The sequence below is a fragment of the Anabrus simplex genome, chromosome 5 (genome assembly GCF_040414725.1).
Source record: "Anabrus simplex isolate iqAnaSimp1 chromosome 5, ASM4041472v1, whole genome shotgun sequence".
In the NCBI taxonomy this organism is placed as follows: Eukaryota; Metazoa; Arthropoda; class Insecta; order Orthoptera; family Tettigoniidae; genus Anabrus; species Anabrus simplex.
The window spans coordinates 232,927,530-232,944,803 of record NC_090269.1 but is presented as its reverse complement, the minus strand read 5'-3'; the positions used below and the strand labels follow the sequence as shown (position 1 = coordinate 232,944,803).

The window sequence follows — 17,274 nt, the reverse complement described above, 5'->3', positions numbered from 1 at the left end:
GTGAAAATGGGAAACCACGGGAAACCATTTTCAGGGCTGCCGACAGTGGGGTTCGAACCTACTATCTCCCGAATACTGGATACTGGCCGCACTTAAGGGACTGCAGCTATCGAGCTCGGTCTTGCATCATTAGGATATCTGCACGATGGGATAAATAACATAAAGGCTAAACAAGGACAAACTTCATGGATGAAGCTGTAAATATATCTGGCTTTGGTAGTGGGGTCAGGTGCGAAAAATGGAGGATAGATTATTTAAGAGAAAAACTGACTCAGCCATGGAGAGTAAGAGAAGTAGAGGGAGACCAAGGTGATGTTGGTCAGACTCTGTTTTAATGATATAACGTGTGGAACTAAATGAGAACAAAGAGCTAAGTGCAAGTAAGGATTGTGGAGTCAATTAGTTAATTCACAGAGGGTAGTAGACTGAAATGCTAAAAGGCATTAATGAAGATTTATGTATGTACGCACTGCATGTAATAATAATATTGGTTTTACGTCCCACAAACTAATTTGATATGTTTAGGAGAGACAGTGTCCAGAAGTTTCTCCTGCAGGAGTTGTTTTACACGCCAGTAAATGTACTGACATAATTCTGACATATTGGAGCACCTTCAAAAAACATGGCACCGAACCGAGATTGGACCTGCCACCTTGAGCTACTAAACCAAAATGAATGTATGTATTATTTTGGCTACAACCTGCCCGTGTCATGCTTGCCTCTGCCAAGATGCTACTAAAATAATGAAGTAAAACCTGTGGTCACATTGCAGGCAAGGTGTTGGTACAACACGAAACATCAAAATATTTGGAATGCCTATGCAGCCATTATATATATATACAGGGTTAGGGGTATACGTGCAGATATTAAGCTAGTCGGCAAAGAAAAATACATCTCACAATATATGCTATGTACTTTTTACCTTGTCCTATTAGTTTGCCCATAACTGAGAAAAATATTTCAGGAAATAATGTGTTTTGAACGGCCGTAGCAGGATATGCCAGTTACGTCATTCTGTCCACGCGTAGTGGAAGTACAGTAGCAGAGTACAGGGCTTGTTGAACCTGTTTCTCATCGCAGACCAACACATGTTGTTGTGCACTTCCCCTAAAGGCTTGGCAAGTAGGAGAGGATGACTCACGTGCCAGGCCACTTGCTGTACTCGAAAACTGGTCTAGGGTACTCTGTGTGAAATGTACACAGAATCATTACAGTGACCTCGAAGATACGTACCAGCACATACATGCGAATCAAGTATTGTGTAGTTGTGTGTGATTTATAAGACGTCAATGGCATTACTCAGTGATCCAAGCTGACATAAAGAAATGAAATAGTTAATAAGTAAATGAAAAATGAGCGCAACATTTCTGTGCTGTTATTGCGACAGTCTACGATGAATTTCTGACAATAGACAATGCGAGTTGTCTATGCTTATTCATAAACTTTTCAGGTCAATGAGAGGACGGTGGACACTGAAAGAAAAGGCTGTAAGTATTCAGTCATATTGTTATTAATGAGACAGATTTCAAAAACCGTAGTTGCAACCATGCGTGAACATTCATCGAAGGAAAAATAGCTACTGTGGATTTTTTTTTGCTAGTTGCTTTACGTCCCACCGACACAGATAGGTCTTATGGCGACGATGGGACAGGAAAGGGATAGGAGTGGGAAGGATGCGGCCGTGGCCTTAATTAAGGTACAGCCCCAGCATTTGCCTGGCGTGAAAATGGAAAACCACGGAAAACCATTTTCAGGGCTGCCGAGAGTGGAGTTCGAACCTGCTATCTCCCAAATACTGGATACTGGCCGCACTTAAGCGACTGCAGCTATCGAGCTCGGTCTACTGTGGAACTGCCGCCGGGCATTTCTAAGAGAAGTCTTATTCTTCTTTTTCCTAATCTGTTTACCCTCCAGGGTTGGTTTTCCCTCGGACTCAGCAAGGGATCCCACCTCTACTGCCTCAAGGGCAATGTCCTGGAGCGTGAGACATTGGGTCGGGGGATACAACTGGGGAGAATGACCAGTACCTCGCCCAGGCGGCCTCACCTTCTATGCTGAACAGGGGCCTTGCGGGGAAATGGGGAGAGTGGAAGGGATAGACAAGGAAAAGACCGTGGCCTTAAGTTAGGTACCATCCCAGCATTTGCTTGGAGTAGTGGGAAACTACGGGAAACCACTTTCAGGATGGCTGAGGTGGGAATCGAACCACCTCTACTCATTTGACCTCCCGAGGCTTAGTGGACCCCGTTCCAGCCCTCGTACCACTTTTCAAATTTCGTGGCGGAGCTGGGAATGGAACATGGGCCTCCGGGGGGTGGCAGCTAATCACACTAACCACTATACCACAGAGGTGGACAGAAGGCTAATTACTGGACAGTAAGTGCCGATAGGTAATGTAACGGACCCGTTTAATTAAAACTTCCGTAATAATAATAATAATGTTACTACTAATACTACTACTACTAATATCTTTACGTTCCACTAACTAATTTTCACGGTTTTCGGAGACGCTGAAGTGCCAGAATTTTGTACCGCAGAACTTTTTTTAATGCAAGTAAATCTACAGACATGAGACTGGCGTATTTCAGCACCTTCAAATACCACCGAACTGAGCCACCATCGAACCTGCCAAGGTGGGATCAGAAGACCAGCGCTCTATCGTCCGAGCTACTCAGACCTGCATTGTAGCTTAGAGTAAGTTGATCGTGCGGTTAGGGGCGTGCAGCTGTGAGCTTGTATTCTGGTGATAGTGGGTTCGAACTCCACTGTCGGCAGCCGGGAAGATGGTTTTCCGTAGGTTCCCATTTTCACATAGGGAAATGCTGGGACTGTACCTTTATTAGACTTCGAACGCTTCCTTCCCACTTGTATCCCTTTTCTCTCCCATCGTCGCCGTAAGACCTATTTGTGTCGGTGCGACGTAAAACAATTTGTAAGTACATGTTTTGGTAATTTCGGAGACATATCTGCAATTATAATATTAATAATAATTCGGACCTGTTAAAAGTTCACTATTTTCTTTAGTGTTTTCTGACAGATTACGAGCTACGAAGTTTGAGTGGGGCGATTAACTTTTTTCACAATAGTTAGTAATAATAGACTAACACACTTTTTATAATAATAATGTTACTAGCTTTTCGATGGATGCAAGCTGACAGCTGCGCGCTCCTAATCGCACGGCCAACTCGCCCAGTAGTAGTAGTAATAATAATAATAATAATAATACGCGAATCTTCAAGTATCTTTGGGAAAAGAAATCAACTACCACCTGGATTCAAGAAGTCAAGAAAGACCTGGAAAGGAACAAGATACGAGAAGAAGAATTATTGGAAAGAAAGATTTTTAGGAAGAAAGTCTTACAAATGGAAGGATTCCAAGGGAGGAAGGTAAAGAAAACAGGCACAAAGTGGACTGAAGACAGGAAAAAGAAACACAGTGAAACAATGAAAGAATACTGGAAGAAAAGGAAAGAACAACTAAGGAGGAACAATTGAAATTGTAACTTGGTCCTTAGAAGGCCGGAACGCAAGAAGAAAAAGAATAATAATAATAATAATAATAATAATAATAATAATAATAATAATAATAATAATAGTAAATCTTTATGTGCCAATGGAGACGCGTGGTGTCGGAATTTTGCCCACAGGTATTCTTTAACGTGCCTGTAAATCTAACGATCAGAAGCGGTCGTATTTGAGCACCTTCAAATAATAGCGGACTGAGCCAGGATCGAGCCTGCTAAGTTCATGAAACCAGTGCTTGAACCGTCTGAGCTACTCAGCCTGGCAACTTTTATTTTGATACGTTTAATAGGCACTGCAAAATCAGCAGTAAGCTAGAACGCTTTCATTTACATTTAAGCATGTTCTCTTCGGTTGGAAGCACGAAAGGAAGGTACGTTTAATTTATTTATTTTTATAACATGTCCCTTACTGGTATGAAGTAAAACGTTCGATGTGTTTTGACATTTCAATTCCGATACTACTCACTTGGAAATCCTATCCCATGCATTCTTTCGTTGACGTAATAAACTTTATTTACGTACACGTAAACACGGGATGTTTCTGCATACGGCGAGTTGGACTCCCAAAAGACCATGATATTGAAATCGCACTGTGGGAGAATATTCCACGTAAGCAGTTCGACAAAAGCACTAGACCTGTCACGTGCCAGTTCGGTTGTCTGCTGTTCCTAGCGACGGGGATGTGGCTGGACGGGTTCCCGCCCCAACATGAAACCGGTTTGTCTGACCATGACCTTGACCTGTCAGAGATGCGAATCATCGTCCGTACTAGTACGCGAGTTACTTCGTAGTAGTAGCATCAGTAGTAGTGTTTGAATAATGCCAGTGTATTAACCTCTTAACATACCAATTATTTACAAAATTGTGATCTTTTTTTACCTAATTTTTTTATTGTTAAAATGGGCTATTTATTGAAAACTAATGACAGTGGTAACAATGAAAATACATTTTTGAACTTAACAATGAAATATAAGGCACTGAAAAGTTCTTGTTTTAAAATCCCGAGTATACTCGTGATATTTTTTTACGGGTTCTAAAATAAATAACACAGCGCTAAACAGATGGCAAGTAATACAACATGACACTCAATACTGTTCATATGTTTGTGGCTGTGTGAAATGCCCTAAAACAAGGATCAACACAAATTCTACATCGGGAGGGAAAGCCGTGAAAACGAACTGCCTGAGTCACCGACATCCACGACGGTTGAGTCAGAGACGTCTGTTAGCAAAAATAGGACTCTGAAGTAATAATTTCATAAACATTTGGCGGAAATATTGAAAAACAAAAAGAAATGAGTATATTCGGGCTTTTAAATTAGGCATCGATCAATGAGCGACATTCCCGAATATACTCGGGATTTTATTTTATATAAATATATAAAACCCCGAGTATACTCGGGCTTTCATGTTAAGAGGTTAATACCACAAATACCATGATATGCTGCTAGTGTATCGTGTGGCAGAACAGAACACGGGTCGCCCTTCATGAATCTATCGAGAAAGGCTTCGAGCAATTTATATTTTGTTTCTTATTCACTACGAGTTAAAACAGAGGACACTTTGCATTTTTAAGGGCCAATGACATTAAGACAGCAATCATCATCATCGTCATCATCATCATCACGTATAAATATTCAATAAAATAATTGTTTTATATTCATCATTACTGAAATAGGAACTATAAGTTAACATTTAACTTAAGTAGGTTGCCTACAGTGTTTTGTTAATTTACAAAACAAAGTTTAAAATTTATTTTAGTGTAAGCAATCTGTATGTTTTTGTTTTCTAAACTGTTGTATACTAATATTTAACATAGGTACATTTTTTTTGTTCACAGGTGTTTTCGTGTACGTTCGTAAATCCGTACTTTTCTATTTGAGATAGTCTTGTTACCGTCCCCCTGGAATTACGGAGCCCGTACTGTATGTTAGTTCATTATTTTTCTGCAACAGAGTGTTACTAATGCGACTGTAGTTCCTACGACCACGCCACTCTTATGTCTGTGTCACTAATGTGCGCTTTGTTCGGCTCTGTTCTGTTGACTATGTGGCTCTCGTTACCTTCTTCTTCCTCTTCTTCTACTGCAGCCTTATGTCTTAACAGGTATACTGTATTCTACCGACATGATCTTAACACGCAGTAGCGTAATCTGCTGCGATTTACCAAGCTCGATAGCTGCAGTCGCTTAAATCCGGCTCCATGACTAAATGGTTAGCGTGCTTGCCTTTGGTCACAGGGGTCCCGGGTTCGACTCCCAGCAGGGTCGGGAATTTAACCTTAATTGGTTAATTTTGCTGGCACGGGAAGTGGGTGTATGTGCCATCTTCATCATCATTTCGTCCTCATCACGAAGCGCAGGTCGCCTACGGGGGTCAAATTAAAAGACCTGCATCTGGCGAGCCGAACTTGTCCTCGGACACTCCCGGCACTAAAAGCCATACAACATTTCATTTCAGTGTGGCCAGTATCCATTATTCGGGAGATAGTGGGTTCGAACCCCACTCTCGGCAGCCCAGAAGATGGCTTTCTGTGGTTTCCCATTTTCACACCTTAATTAAGGCCGCGGCCGCTTCCTTCCCAATCCTAGCCTTTTCCAGTCCCATCGTCACCATAAGGCCTATCTGTGTAGGTGCGAAGTAAAGCCAATAGCCGCTGCGATCTGTTATTAGCACCATCATAGTAAAATGTAATATAGTTGTGGCGGAATCTTCTTAGATACGTTCGACATCTGTGGACTGTGTATAATTTGATAACTCTTCTGTACTCATAAAAACGACCGTCGGCCTGGCGTTCAGGTTAATAGCTACATGTCTCTAACGTGTAACCTTGTTTATGTTTCTTAGATTTGTTGATGTGTATGTTTGATGTTTATACACAATACGAGATTACAGTTGACTCATCCCCACGAGCTTGACCTGGTTCTCGTCTTACGCATAGTAATCTGTAGGTAACTACTGCGACCGACGCTAACTCACGTGATATACATTTCATCTTGTTTCCTCTTAAACCACGCATATTTTACTACTTTCTTCCACGTATTTCAGCTTTTAATGACCTGATATAATAATAATAATAATAATAATAATAATAATAATAATAATAATAATAATAATAATAATAATAATAATAACGTTAAGTGCTTTACGACCCACTACTTCTACGGTTTTCTGAGACGCTGAGATGCTCGAATTTAGTCCCGCACGAGTTCTTTTTATGTACCAGCAAATCTGACGACACGAGGCTGACGTACAGTATTTGAGCACCTTCAAATATCACTGGACCGGGCCAGGTTCGAACCTGTGAAGTTGGAGTCAAAAGGCCTCAACCGTCTGAGCCACTCAGCCCGGAAGGAGGCACGCAATGTAGGTACGTTTAATTTATTTAGTTGTATAACATGTCCATTATTCCTTTGAAACTAAACGTTCGATTTGTTTCGATAATTCAATTCCGATGCCTTCATTTGGGCATCCCATGACTGCTTTCGTTGGCGTAAGGAACTGCCATATTTCTTCTACCTTTACGCAATGCACAACGGGAATCGTACCGTATTTCACATCCCGGCGCGCCTCTCCCAACCAATAATTATATCACACGCTCGTACAGGTCCCGCACCGATACAGGTTTTCAGGTCATTTCTATACTCACTAGACCACGGGGCTGATGACCACAGATATACCAATCCCCTAAAGGACATAACAGCAAATGAACCAGTATTAACGCTGAGAATTCGGTACATCTCCAGGGTCCGAAACCGATGACCAGGGTTGTCTGAAGCCCCTAAGACGGAAACTAAATACTGACAACAACGAAACCAGTCTGGCGAGAATATAACGTAACATGGCATACACTACTGTAGTAGCCACCTTCAGCTGTTATCGTAGCTTAGATGCTCTTAAACATAAAACCAGTTTGACAAGTATGTTACATAACATCTCGTGCATTGCATAGGTAGCGTTCAGCTGTTACAGTAGTACATTTGCACATAAACATAAACAGAAACCAGTTTGGCACGGATGGTGCGTGACTCGCCTGTTCTCAAAGGGAAACTATTCATTCACAAGAACAAGGCACACTACCTATTCTAAAAACATCGTATCTCTTTGCTCTCGAAAATAACTTCCGAGGATTACTAAAAGTTTGATATATAATGGTTCGTCACATCGTTCTCTATTGCTAGAAGGAATATCTGCAGGTATACACCTAATTTAAAATATCCATCAGGTGTCGGGTGAAACCACTCAGCAAGCGTACACCAAATGACTGAGAAACATGTTTGTAGTAAAAATGTTTGTATGTCCCTGTACTGGAGGTACACCCGCCCCATGCTTTTAAAATAAGTGCCTTTTAGAAGGCCATCGATAACAAACTCTGAAACTGCTAGCAGAAGAAGTTTGAATGTTTTTCGACAGAGGTCTTTACTGTCAACCTAGGTACTCCCTCTGATGAGAGGATGGATAATCAAAATTCAAGATAAATTTGGTAGTCATTAGTTGGGAAAACCGAATTGTTCGTGGATTGTTTTTCGTATTCTTAAGTTATCATCACTTTTATCTCTTCCCGCCAACTTAATATTGTAACCAATCAGGAATTTTTAATATTTATTAAATTAACCAATAGAAATGGTGGGTGTGTCAGGGCTTCGGCCCAGAGAAATCTGGAACCTTCCTCTCCGCTATAAAAGCTGGGACCGTTCAGGACATGTTGTCTTATGATCGCTCCAGTCCAGCAGTAGAGTGTGTTAGTACAGAAGGCAGGGGAGGGCTTGCCTCATTCATCTCCTGAAGGTCCACCAGCTCAAGGTAATGGCAAACTCCGTGTAATCATGTAATAGTCTCTGAAAGATAGTTCGAGGGGAAGGTTTCAAATTCTTTTGTAATGTAACTTCTATTTCTCAATGTAAATTCTCAAACAAGTCTAAAGATCTTAATGAGACTTAGGGAATAAAGAGTGAGAACCCACTTGTATTCCCTTTCAACTTGATACTGAGGTGACTATGATTTTGTAATCTTTAAAATCTACCTCTAAATTTTGTAAATTAAAACTTTCTCTCCATCTAGTCACCTCCGTAGTATAGACTTAGCCCCTGTAACTTCGGGCCATAAGCCCAAATAGGGTGTTTTTGAATGATGTTCTGGTGAATTCCAAAGGAGTGTTCGTCTCCTAACATTTTGATTTTTTCTTTTTAACTAAGGCCACGTAGAATGGGCACTTATTGCCCCTGTTAAAGTTCACTATTCTCATTGAATTTGCTACATACTTTCGACTGTTGAGCAAATAAGACAGTGTCTACTGTTTCTTTTTGTTAAATGTAGGTTGTGCCTTTGATAGACCTGGAACTTGAAAATTCTGGAGAATAGTCGCCTAAAAAGTAACTGTGTGAAGCAAAGACGCTCTTTTTCTACTAGTGTAAATTCTCGAACTTGGTCACCTAGAGTGTTGGTTGAAGGGAGCAGTAGTGCTCTTGTTAAATTTGTAACTAGGGAGCTTCAAGCTCATGTTGTTAAATCTGATTATTCTAGATTTTTCTGATATTGTTACTCAAGGTCACGAGCTAGACTTTGTACCTGATTGTTTGTTATTTGCTTAGCAAAGTGTAGACCCATTCAAGCCTGTACCTTCTTTCATCTCTGCATTCCACAGAATTCCCGGAACAATCCTTACAGGAAAGTTTATACCAGGTGATATGGACACCACTGATGTGAACAGGAGAGAGTAATGTTCTGGTTGCATGTTCTCCTGTTAAAACAGCTCTCACATGCAAAACTTGGGGCAGAGTTCTCTAAGTCACAAATCACTAATGCTCAACAAGGTACTTACGATTTTGAAATATTGCTGACCAACAACTTAAACTGCTTCAATCCATTCTTGCTCTCTGATGTCGGTGTCGTAGACATGGACCAGTGAGGTACAACATACAGGCTGAAATAATCCAGCTTTGATCCCATCAGTTTTAGAGCACCCTGGAAAGAAGACAAATTATCTGTAACATTTCAAGCAGCCCATGTCACACCACAGGGTAGTATTTCACCTGTTACTCCCTACTATATGTTTTACATCACACTGACACAGACAAGTCTTATAGTAATGAAGAGATAGGAAAGGGCTAGGACTGAGAACAAAGAGACTGCGGCATTACTTGAGGTACAGTCCCCACACATGCCTGTTATGAAAATGGAAAACTACAGGAAACCATCTTCATGGCCCCCAACACCGGGGGTTCAAACTCTATATCCTGAATGCAAGCTGACAATTACATGACAAACTGCGTAGCCACGTGCTAGGTCCATCTAATCTTCTCTATATCAGAGCTTCAAAAGTATCAATACAAGACATACAACATATAGGATTTATTGGAAGCTTATTTATGATGCTCTACAGGAAATCACACCTGAAGTCGCAAGACACAATTTTATGCTATGAAGGAAAAAGGCAAGAAATATTAATTTTTAGATTCTAACACCATCTCTTAGCCTGATCCCTTAACTATCTGATGAAAGAAGTGACAGTGATGTTACCATACAGAAAAGTCTTCAAAATAACCTCGAACACATGCTGTGCAGTCTAACACAACATTGGAGAGTTAAGGTATGGTTTCTTCAATGAAGTTCCTACATGTCTGCTTGAACCAAAATATGAAATAACCAGCTTATGTATCAAGATAATGCATGCTTACAATAATTATAGGCTTCATTTACTGGACCAAGGACCCAGCCATTGTACTCTGATTTGTTTCTTCAAGCTGACAAGTGCGTCGTACAAAATAAAAATATTATCATGTGAAGAGTTTTGTGAAGTTTACATGAAGATAGAACTTTTTTTTAACCAGTGGGTCATATGAAATGTTCTTGTGACTGGGCTTTTGGTCATGTAAAGGAAGTACAGCGTGACATGTACTTCTTCTCTGAGAGATATTGTCTCTGTCGTTGAAGATAGCACTCCTTAGTCAAAACTTAACAAAGCTGACATCATTGTAAAATAAACTGGCAAGCTTTTAATAAATATGTTTGACGGACAACATATGTTCACTGCTCACGGCAAGAAAAAAAAGTTCCTCAGATCACATCTTTCAGTCATTCTAGTGTGAAAAAGGATATGCCCGGGGTCAATTTGCGACAACATAAACAGGATGGTCCAACTGCAATCGTGAAGATGGAAGTAAAAGGCATGACTGCAGAAAGGACTGAAGTTCGACAACATTCAAGAGTACTGCACAGCAGAAACAAGGGATTTGTAGTCCACATGACCAGGCGCATTAATGTCGGTGAACTTGAGCCAAGTAGCGAGATGGACTGTGCGCACAAAAGGAAGACATGCATAATTAAGAACATTCCAGAAAAATTAGCAATCATTCAGTTTTGTTACTACAGGATACAAGATAGATTAGTAATGCAAATCCTTAACTGGATACCGACTGTGAAGTTTCAGAATGATTTTTTTTTTACAATATCCAACATTGTAATCATCATCATCATAGCTGCCTCTGTGGATCCGTGGTAGAGTGTCGGCCTCTGGATCCCAAGATACCGGGTTCAAACCCGGCAGAGGTAGTCGGATTTTTGAAGGGCGGAAAAAAGTCCATTCGACACTCCATGTCGTACGATGTCGGCATGTAAAAGATCTCTGGTGATACATCTGGTATTTACCCGACAAAATTAATTAAATTTCAGCCATAGACGCCCAAGAGAGATCCGGTTTACTCTGTCTGCCATCTAACGGACCTAGAGTAAAACGGAACGTCGAAATTGACGAGCAGACAGCCAGATAGCGTCAAATCGAAATGTCTGCACACGGTAGCTGAGACCATACGATTATTATTATTATTATTATTATTATTATTATTATTATTATTATTATTATTATTATCATCATCATCATTACTACTATTATTAAAGTATACTCTTGATTATCCAGGCTAATGACTGGGCTGAATGGCACGGATAACTGGAAAACACTGATAATGCAAAACCTTGCATTTACTGCAAGAAAAATGCCTTCTATACATATATTTTTTTTAAACTACAGTACCATATAAAGCAGGTTATAATATATTTATAAAGATAACTCACCCACATTATTGTGCTATGAAGAAGTCTAATAGTTCTCTGCTTTTGGTCGTTCATCTGCTACCTTACCTCGAGACGTATTTTGCATGCGTCAATAATGTCACTATATTCAAACCCCCTTTGTCCCAGATAATCTGTCGAGCCACAGAATGAAAAACACTTTCATCACCTTTACCTTCAACCTCACCTAAACTGTCAACGTTGCTACCATTTCCAACATAGACATTAGCAATGCCTTCATCACTTAACTGTTGAAAGCCTTGTTCACACGAATCACTCAAAAACCATTTAGTTATCCTCGTCAACTTCTTCGAAACCTTCAACTTTCTTAGCATGAGCAAGAATTTCTTGAGAACTATCTCCTTCACGGATATCCTATTCTATTTTCTTCCATGATCGCGATAGTGTGCACGGTTTTACTTTTCCCCAGGCTGCTGCAACACCATGGACTGCATCCAATAAAGAATATCTTTTCAGAAATTTGATAGATTAACAACATTTTCTTCCATGAAATTTTTCAGGAGTTCGGATCTATAGATTTGCTTCACAGATGCAATAACGCTCTGATCCATAGGCTGTATCAGTGCTATCAAATTCAGAGGAAGAAATGTGGCAACAATGAGTCCATCGTCTGAAGTTAACAAACTTTTGTTTGGATGTGAAGGTGTGTTATCCAAAAGCAGCACTGCTTTCTGTGGTTATCCTTTGTTTTTAAGAAATTTTCTTACTTCCAGTACAAGATATTCTTTAAACCAATTGAGAAATCTTTCCCTTGTCATCCATGTCCCCTTCTAATTGTAATAAACAACAGGCATGGTTTTGGCTTCAATCCCCTTAAAAGAAAGGGCATCTTGGCTTTCCCAATCATTACAAGCTTTATTTTGTGGTTTTCAGAGGAATTTCCAAAGCACATGAATGTAATGCGTTCTTTTGAAGATTTGTGTCCAAGAGGATTCTTTTTCCTTTTGTGAAGCAAGAGTTTTTGTAGGAAGACATTTCCACATCAGCCCTGACTCATCAGCATTATAAATTAGGTCAGGAAGACAATTTTCCACTGCTATAAATTTCTTAAAGCTATTGCAAAATGATGCAGACACTTCTGCATTCATACTACGACACTCTCCTTCCACCCTTAATTGACCAATAACATGTCCCTGTTTTGAAGCGTTAAAATCACCCTCTAAGCCTAGCGCTTTATGAAAAAACAGGCTTTATCGGCGCACATAGCACCACAAATCGGTATTCCTTCTGCTCTCTTCTGGTTTTATAAGAGAAGAATCAAGCTCCCATTAAGATGTCTTCATACTTTTCTGTTTTTTAGCACCAGAATCACTATTGCAGTAACTTGGGAAGACTATGAGTTTTTGTTGATTGTTTTAGTTAACAAATGTTAACTAGCGATTGTTATTAATTTAACACTTTAGTTAAAAGTCCCCTGTTTCACAAACGCATTTCCAACATTTGTTTTGAACCAGTTGTTAAAGACAAATAAACACGTTTCTGTGAGATTTCTGAACGTGTTTGGCAGTGAACATCTTTTGTTTCTTTACATAAAATGGCCAGACCGGAATATTGGAATTGTGTTTTGTCACACATGGTTGATTTTTGTTATAATTTATGATTAGTGGAGATTTTGAAGACTTAAACTTGTTACGTAACAGGCAATATAAGTGTTATAATTGAATACGCGACAAACTTTATTATAGATTTAATTTGAATGTATGAGGGTGTGCTTGAAAAATAAAATAACGTACGGTTATATCATAACATTCAATATATTCGTGTATGAGTTCAATCAAAAGCTCCTACAACACCGGGACAATGTGAAAATTGATAAACATCTTGAATGATTTATGAGCATTCTTTTACTGCAGGGAAAGTAATGTAATGTTTTGCAAAGTAGCGGAACCTCTTTGCACAATTCTAAACACTTGGCTTGTACACGAGCTTAGTCACCTACAATCACATTAAAAGTATCCGAAGCATAATATCTAAGAACTGCAAGCTACTCCTGCACTAGAGACACTAATAAGTTATCTTGTTCATAATGGCTTAGGTAATTACATACCTTTGAAGAAAAGAAGAATTGCTCGCGTATCAACCCTCCCCCCCTTCTTTTTTCCACAGTTACAGCCAAAAAAAGTAAAGGGGAATCCTATATGCGACAACCTCAAATTTTGTGCAGTGAATACATGACTTCTAGGCTATAAAGACCAATAAATTGTACTTGTTAACATTCAACACTATTCTTTAACAAACCTACGCATGTATTCTGAGTTTAACTGGCTATTTTTGTTGGAAGGCAGTATTTCTAAATAAAAAGAATAAATGGTGAACACATGACTTTTAGGCCTACATGTAAAGTGAATATATATATATAAATAAGCAACGGCTGAGTGGCCTCGTAATTGGTCCTGAGAGTCGGGATACCAATTGCTGTGGTATGGGAGTGGGCATCTCAGACATATTCTGAGTCTGGCCCTCCTTGTGCTCAGGCAGCTAGGACTATACAACCCACCGGTGGTCCCTAACCCGTTTAGAGGATTTCACTTCCTCTACCCTAGGCCTAGAGATACTTAGATAACTACAGATCAGATAATGGTCCCTATCATCAAAAAATCCCCAAAAAGCCTGTACATTCCTGACTGACTTCCCAAATTGAAAGTCAGTTAAGATATAGCCTATTATGGATCTAGTACCCCTAGCTTCCCCTGTGTAGCGGTGAATAGCCTTATGCTTGAAGAATGTATTCGTAACGGCTAAACACATAGGGCCGTTTTCTCCAAATGAGTATAAACTAGGTTTATTTTAATCTGGTTCAAGTCTGAGTTTAAACTAACATTTATTTTCCCCACATTGGTTTAAACTTTGTACCAAGTTTAAACTTGGTTCAAAGTTAAACCTTCTATATTGTAGGTTTAAACTGCTGTTTACATTCAGCCATCTTTATATTTGATTAACGTATCTGTGATTTTCCTAGTAGAATGGTTAGTTTTGACTACCAGTACTGCAGTACTTATATAGAAAACGTACTAAAATTACAACGTAATATTAACATTAGAAAAATGGAAGAATTTATTAAGTTTTTGATTTATAGGAAATAATTCTGATGTGCAACTGAGGTTAAGACACCGCATTCCAACAAAAGTTTACAAATTTGGAAAATAGGATGTAAGGGAGTTTTTGGTGGATTTATATTTCATAAGCGAACAGCAATGATTGTCTTGTATCAAAGAAAGATTCATTTAAAAGGTCAACTGCACGAAATAATGCCACTTTGCTAGAAGCAATGATTCTGATTGCTTTAAGATATTATGCAGCAGGCATTTTTCTCATTTACAACGGGGACCACAGACCTTAAATTGCAGTCTCCTTATAATATTATATAAAATAGTGTTGATGGCATGAGTACTGTAATGTGAAGCATAAAAATATTCATACATAAGTGGTGTGATACATCAGTTCTCCGTGTGGTGTCTGATGGCTGTGGTTGTTAAGTCTTTCCGGTCTGACTGCGAGTATAGTTTGCACCAGCCGTAATTACGTTCAGGCCGCGCTGCGGGCATAGCCCGTAGTAAGGTTTGACAATTCACTAAAAATCGAGAACGAGCTATGCACGCATTCTGGTGGTTACATCGTGTGTCTTCATGTATTAGTTACGAGAGTATTTAAGCAGACGGCAGTTTTATATGTCTAAGTCAGAGAATTTACGATATTTTCGATCAGCATGCATCAGTAGATGTTGTCACTCAGTGAGCTTTCTCTTTGGCGAGCTCCAAGACATGGCTTCTCGCGGCAAACATGTGCTTGACGAAAGTGATATTCTCGATATTTTATGATATATTATATGTTTATGCACAAATGAACATATTATTGACATATGAACTCGAAATAACTTCTTACATTTCATTATGATTGGAGTTCGTTTTACGGCCTAGCGCATGTTCCCACGTATTTCAAATCTGCGTGAATACGTAAGATTTCTACATATTAGTACAGTTGTCTGTTTAGATGACTGTATTTTCTCTTTCTAGATGTTTTTTGTGGTAAATGGAACAATATTTTTACATTTGAGTAACTTTTGACAAAATTTATCAATTAAAATAAAATTTCATAAGATCTCCCATTTTAATTATTGTAATTATTACTATTGAAAAAATATTATTTTTATATCTTACTCATTACTGTCGTCGTTTTGTAATTGCAATGAACATTTTTATTAGCAAAATAGGGTAAATATAACAGTATTTCAGAAAACTGTACTTGCTTAGCTATCCGTCTCCATTCGCAAAACATGGTATAATATATAAACAATTTTAAAATCTCAAGTGATAGTTGACGTACTAACAACAGCGTTTTTCAAAACTAGATACTCAAACAAGCATAAAGAAAAAAGAATCGTGCAAATATCTCCTACAGGTACAGAGATATAATGTTTAAAATATCCTTAAAAATGCCCAGTCCAGAACGTTAGTTAGGGATATTAAGGCCCACACTGAAATGGGTTAAAGCGTTATGTCAGCATCGTACGAAACCGTAATTAGACAGTTCGAATCCAGGTGGCCGAAAATGTTTTTACTCAGAATGTTGGCCAGCACGTAGGAGAGGTGGTGCTATACAATTTCTAATGGCCAGATTGCGTCTCGAAACCCTGTATTCAATCCCAAACTTTCTGCCGTGTTTATATGGAGTGGAGGCATTGACGCTGTTGATGGTGATTTGTCCATCGGATGGCAATGCTAAGTCCTGAGTAGAGCCCTCGGTGTTATTCGGATAGCAGTACGCTATGTCGACACTAGGCTTTACCCTTCCCACTCATAATAATAATAATAATAATAATAATAATAATAATAATAATAATAATAATAATACTGCTCCTATGTCCCATTAACTACTTCTGACAGTTTTCGGAGATGCCAAGGTGGCGGGATTTTGTCCCGTAGGAGTTTCTTTTACGTGCCAGTAAATCTACCGACATGAGGCTGATGTATATGAGCACCAGACTGAGCCAGGATCGAACCCTGGGTTCAGAAGGCCAGCGCCTCAACTGTCTGAGAGACTCAGTATTATCATATACACTGACTGAGCAAATGTCATGGGATAGCGGAGCACTGATGCGCAGGTGTGCTGTCTGCGCACCACACGCCCCCTGTGCCAGCAGCAGTTGTATAGGAGACCTTGTGAGCAGTGGCTGTGCTTGTGACAGGTGTAATATGGAACGTCATCGTGAGCTGACACCGTTCGAATAGGATATGTGGTCGCTGCCCGCCGGATGGGAAGTGCGATTTTGGAAGTGGTGCGGGAATTCGGCTTCACACGATCAACCGTGTCCAGGGTGTATTGTGAATGGTTGAATGCGGATGTCACCGTCCACAACAGACGAACGACCGGCCGTCCAGCCACCCTCGATGACCACGAGCGGCAACATCTGATAACGGATTGTCAATAGTGACAGACGGGCAACTGTGCAACAAATCACAGCTCAATTCAACACAGGCCATGCTAGACATGTCTCCCAGTGGACAATCCGTAGGAATACGGGTTCTGTGGGGTATGGGAGCAGGCGCCGCACACGGGTGCCACTGTTAATCCAACGTCATCGGGCACGACGACGCGCATTTGTCGCCAGTCACCAGGGATGGACAGTGGAACAATGGCGTAACGTAATATGGTCAGACGAATCACA

At 39.8% G+C, this 17,274-nt stretch overlaps 1 protein-coding gene across 1 annotated transcript in view; it reads right to left on the bottom strand.

Annotated features, from left to right (window-relative positions):
• The window catches only part of LOC136874793 (uncharacterized), a 311,583-nt gene that overhangs the window by 226,735 nt on the left and 67,574 nt on the right, over positions 1 to 17,274 (bottom strand). Inside the window, exon 4 of the mRNA XM_067148465.2 lies at positions 9,343 to 9,485. Within this exon, the coding sequence (XP_067004566.1) occupies positions 9,343 to 9,485 (143 nt within the window). The remainder of the gene's footprint in view (positions 1 to 9,342; positions 9,486 to 17,274) is intronic.